We start from the raw sequence: 5,708 nt of genomic DNA, 5'->3' as shown, positions 1-5,708 counted from the left end.
CAATGCGAATTTGTCTTCTGATGAGGGATCTGAGGAGGTTCTTGAGGATTCTAATGATGAGCCTACCATGAAGAACAGGGTCCCGGATTTTGACAAAAAGGATAGTGGTGAGCATGAGACCAAGGCTATGGGTACATAATCCTTGCACTTTTTAGGCTTTCCCTCCCATTCTTAATTGTCGCCATCTCCTACCTTTTTTCGTTGTATATATCTGCATAACTTTCTGATACAATCTTTGATTATTCTGCATGTTCATTCTTCTAACCACAGATATTCCTAAGGAGCCTGAGACTGCAGTTCCTGTTTTCGCCACACCTATAGCACCTGTTTCTGCCACACTTAGAACATGTGTTTCTACCACACTTATAGCACCTGTTTCTACCGAACCTGCAGCCTTCACTTCTACAGGTCCTGATATGTTTTCTTCCTTCCATTTCCTTCCTTATCTCTGTCATGGATTCATTTCTTCCATTTCATCCATTCCTTATGTCTTATTCCATGTCTCTTTTTAGGCCCGATTCTTACTAGTGTGGCTGCACTCTCTTAGTTTGAGGTAAGTGGCTGCTCTACTATAGTCCCTGATCTCGTGAGTGAGGCTGTGGCTTTCTTCACCCGTTTTGACCAGCTCGAGGTTAACGATCTTGATCTTGCGAACTTCTAGGGTGCTGGGTCTCCTTATGTTGATTCTCATGGCTTTAGGGTTCTTGGGGAGTGTGCTTCCCATTTAGAGGCAATTTATAGGAGCCATGGGGACTTCATACGGGGTTTTCTTCCCGGCCGCTCTGCAAGGGAACATTTCTTGAAGTTGTTTGGGAGCATGATGAATGACATCGAGCACAACTTCATTGATACGGTTTTTGCTGAAAGGATCTTGCAGTGGAGGGCCGCGGTTCAGGAGTTTATCAGAGTAGGCTTTGCGGTAGAGTTCATGCTGGACCATTTGCGCGAGATTGCTCGAGCCTTCTTTATGAAGAAGGTTCAGCCTACTGTGGAGGCCATAAACACTCGCATCGAGGCATTAAAGAAGGAAGTGGCGGACCTGGAGGGACATTGCGAGCGCCTACTTTCTGGTGTTGCTGGCTCCAGTCGCTTTAAAGATTAAACCTTCATTTTTGGACTTTAATGAGATCATGTAGTTCCCCCCTTTGTTTCCTTATTTCCCTATCTAGCACGCTTTTTATTTCCTACGGCACTTATTTGTAAGTCTGACATGACTGCTATAGTTTGGGTTTGTAAACTATAATACTACATTTGCTATAAGTATTGCTATGACTATGATACCATGTGCTTTCTTTTGCTAATACTTCGTATTTTTTTCATTACATTCTGAATAGAAGCATGCTACAATATCTTCTTGTCACATGGTCACTTGAAGGAAAGAAAATAATAATAATAAGGAACTAACTAAAAAAGAGACAACTACATGATGCTTTTATTTCTCAAGCATAGTATCGTTTTAGCCATTTGACACTGATGAGGTCCATTAGATCTTTGTCATCCATCTAAGCCAAACGATAATACCCACTTGCATGTGCTTCTCTTATCACTAGGGGTCCCTCCCATTTTGGTGAGAACTTAGATGGTCCAACTATACCTCGCCTAACGTGGTCTGCTGCCTTTAATACAAGTTGCCCTTCTTAAAACACTCTTTCTCTAGTCATCCTGCCATAAGCTTCAGTCATCCTATGTCTGTATCTGTAGCTGTGTTTTTGAGCCTCTTACCTTATTTCATCCAGTCCTTCCAGGTCTTCACACCTTTCTACCACAAAAATTTCCTTTTCATTTTCTTTCTTCTGCATTTGCATGACTCTCAAAGAGGGAGTCATTACTTCAGCTGGGCTCATCACCTCCATACCGCAGACTAAAGAGAAGGGTGAAAACCCTGTGATTGACTTTGGTGAATTTTGATAAGCCCAAAGGGCATCTGGCAAGTGCGTCGCCCATCCCTAACATACTCCTAGTTCATCTTGTTGATAATCTTTATGAGGGTCTTGTTTGTTGCCTTTGCGTGCCCATTCCCTTAAGGGTAATAGGACAATGACCAGTGGTGTTTGATCTAGTTAGAACTCAAGCATCTTTCTCACCTCACTATTGACAAAGGGCGTGCTATTGTCACTGATGATCCTGTGCGGTACTCTGAACCTAACAATTAAGTTTTCCTTGATAAAATTTGCCAGTGCCCCTCCTATGGCTTTAGGGAGTGATATCGCTTCTGCCCACTTGGTAAAATACTCCGTAGCCACTAGTATCCATATGTACTCATGCGATGGTGGATTAAATGGTCCCACCAAATCAAGCCTCCAAGTATGGAAGGGCCATGGTGTGACCATGCTATGCAAGTTCTGTGGGTGGGTGTAAATTAAGTTGGCTTGTACTTGGCAGCTGTGGCACTTCTTCACAAATTTTTCTGTGTTTCTTTTCATGGTGGGCCAATAATAACCCATATGTAGCAGCCTCTGTACAACTTTTTCTTTCTTTGGTGCTCCCTGCATTCTCCTGCATGTACCTCCTTCATCATTTCCCTTGCTTCTTCGGGACCCAAACATTGTAACGGATCTCCATCATACCCTTTCTTGAAAAGGACTCCGTCATGCAAAAAGTAACACATTGCCAACCTTTTAAGCTTATACCTTTCACCATGTTTCTGTAGCAGGACGTCCTCTGCCATGTATTGCACAAACGAGTTCCTCTAATCCTTGCTGATGAATGTAGGGGTGGTAATTCGTGTTCACGTGTCGGGTTCATGTCATGTTCATGTCGTGTCAACTCATGAGTATTCGACTATATAGGTCAACACTAAACCGACATGTTTATTAAACGGGTCAAAATTTCTCAACCCTAACACAACCCATTTATTAAACGGGCCCGTCGTGTCGACCTATTTATCAAATTTTATCAAAATGGAAAAAAAAAATTATGAACAAACAAACAAATAAATTAGTTTTAATATCAAATTCAGAACTGACAAGTAACTGCATCACAAATAATCATTCAATACTAAAGTATATTCCAATATCATAAATAATTAATCACAATATGTCAAAAAAAATAAAGTACAACAACTAATAAATTTATATACCTAAATTTTGAAGGGTATATTGGTAAAATGTTATTTAATTAAATGGGTCAGACGGGTCAAACAGGTTCTATGTGTTCAACACTAACCCAACCTGTTTATTAAACGGGTCAGCCGTGTCAACCTGAATATGACACGAACCCGTTAAGCCTCAACCCATAACCTGCTAATTTCGTGTTGTGCCGTGTCGGGTTCGCAAGTTGTGTCAAATTTTGCCACCCCTAGATGAAAGCAGCATTGCTTTTCTCCCTGTCTACTGCAAGCTGACAGGCTTCACATTGGGTCTGGACTTGGTCAGCGTCCCTACCCATACTTGGTCAATAGAAACCTGTCCTCCAGAGTATGCGATAAAGGCTGACTTCTCAGAACCCGCAGGTTCTATCATGGACTTTCTTTAACTTTCTTTGGGCTTCCTCTTGCCCTACACATCTCAACAAGATTCCTCCTGGCATCTTGCGGTACAATTATCCTTTCTTTAGGGTGTAGTCTTTCAACGCCTTCAATTTTGCCATACCTTCTTCTTTTATCAAGGCCTCTTTTATGGGAATCCTCCAATCCTCTTCGCATCTTTCTTCTTGGAATCTCTCTTTCAGCAATTCAATAATGGACTCCTTCCACTTGTGACTTCTATCCTGGTGTTGCTTCCTTCAAATGCTATTTGTAACCCCAGTGCTGCCAACGCGTCTGCGTACCGATTTTCACTCCTCAAAGTGTGCTTTATTTCAAATGTTGAAAACTTTTCCTCCATCTTTTGGGTCATTGTCCTGTACGAGGCTAAGTTGGGCTCCTTCAAAGAGAAGATTCCTTTGGTCTGGCAGACTACTAGGTTGGAGTCACCTATCACCTTTAAATGTTTGACCCCCATTTCGAGGGTTGTGGATAGCTCGGTAAGATAAGCCTTATATTCTGCAGTATTGTTTGATCAAGGAAATTCCAATTTGAATGAGAGCACTATGGCCTCATTCCCTTCATGATATAGGACTATTCCCGCACCTCTTGAGTGGGCAGTCGAGGATCCGTCGAACTTCATTACCTATTGCTCCTTGATTATTTCTATTGTGGCTACCTCCTGTGGGACTTTGTCATCTAGAGAAAATTCCTCCTTTCTTGGGAATTATGCCAATAAGTCTGCTATGGCTTGGCTTTTAACTGCTTTGGGCGTTCCCACCTTCAAATTAAACTATGACAACAGTAACAACCAACTTCCAGAGAGGATCGGCTGCCATAGCAAAGCCTTGATTACATGAGACTTCGTTATTAGCCATACCTCGTAGGCTAGGAAGTAATGGCATAGCCTTTGCGAAGCATATACTATTGCCAAGCATGCTCTTTTTGCTCTAGGATAGCGAGTCTCCGCGTCTTTTAGAGTGCGGCTAATATAGTAGACTGGTTGCTCAACACCGCTTCCATCCTCTTGGGCGATCAACTTGCCTATAGCATATGAGCTGGTGGCTAGGTAAAGCAGTAGTGGCCTTTTGCCAATCGTGGCCTTTTGCGGATTAGGGCTTGCACCATAGGAAGGTTCGTCATAATCTGCTGTAAAAGGCCGTTTGCTACTCCTTTTCCCACTCGAAGCTTTGTCCCTTCTTGAGTAACTTGGCGAAGGCCGCAATGATTGACGCCAAACTAAGGATAAATCTTCGTATGTACAAAAATTTCCCCAGGAAACTCTTCAGTTCTTTGATAGTGGCAGGCAGCTTCATGGTTGCTATGGCTATGGCTTTGGCTGGGTCCACATCTATTCCCCTGCTGTGGATCAAGAAACCCAAAAATTTCCCAAAAGATACTCCAAAGGTACATTTGAGGGGATTCATTCTTAACTTGAAGGTCTGACACCTTTCAAACACTTTCTCAATATTTGGACATGATCTTCTTGTCTTTTTGACTTCACAATTATGTTAGCCATACAGTCTTCTAGCTCTCGATGCATCATGTCATGGATGGCCGTCATGGTGCGCTGGTAGGTTACACCTGCATTTTTCAACCTGAAATGCATCATAGTATAGTAGAAATTGCCTCTAGGTGTCTTGAAAGCAGTTTTCTCCATGTCCTTTGGCGCCATTCGAATCTTATTGTATTCGCTGAATCCATCCATGAATGAAATCATGGCGTTTCCTGCTGCAGAGTCTATCAACAGGTTCAAGTTTGGTAGCGGGAATTCATCTTTTGGGCAAACTCTGTTGAGATTTCTAAAATCTATACAACACCTTATCTGCCCATTCTTCTTCTTTACTTGCACAATGTTGGACAACCAGCGTGGATGCTGGATGGGCCTAATGAAACCTACGGCCAGCAACTTCTTCACCTCCTTTATTATTTGCTCCTCGATGTCAGTGTGGAAAACTCTAGCAGGCTGAGCCACTGGCTTAGCTTCGAGATCCACATTTAGCATATGCACCACTAGTTCAGGATCCAACCCGAGCATCTCGCTATAATCCCACGCGAAAATATCCTTGAATTCTTTCAGCAACGATATTAATTCCGACTTTTCTTCCTCTGATAAGTTTCAACTAATTGAGATGGGTCCTAGCTCCTATGCCCAGGTCAACTTCCTCCAACCTTTCTTCTGCTGTTACCTGTGTATCCTTTTCAACTATAATTTCCTCCTCTTCCTCCGTATTACTCTCTTCTT

At 42.5% G+C, this 5,708-nt stretch overlaps 1 protein-coding gene across 1 annotated transcript; it reads right to left on the bottom strand.

Annotated features, from left to right (window-relative positions):
• Positions 1 to 3,665: 3,665 nt before the first annotated feature.
• LOC142639974 (uncharacterized) lies at positions 3,666 to 5,501 on the bottom strand. Its single transcript, XM_075814096.1, has 3 exons — positions 4,985 to 5,501; positions 4,280 to 4,702; positions 3,666 to 3,982 (listed from the first exon to the last, which is right to left on the bottom strand). The coding sequence occupies exons 1-3, from the start codon at positions 5,499 to 5,501 to the stop codon at positions 3,666 to 3,668; spliced, it is 1,257 nt and encodes a 418-aa protein (XP_075670211.1).
• Between the last annotated feature and the right edge of the window lie 207 nt (positions 5,502 to 5,708).

This window comes from Castanea sativa, chromosome 6 (genome assembly GCF_040712315.1).
Source record: "Castanea sativa cultivar Marrone di Chiusa Pesio chromosome 6, ASM4071231v1".
NCBI classification, from domain to species: Eukaryota; Viridiplantae; Streptophyta; class Magnoliopsida; order Fagales; family Fagaceae; genus Castanea; species Castanea sativa.
This window is presented reverse-complemented; position numbering and strand designations above follow the sequence as displayed.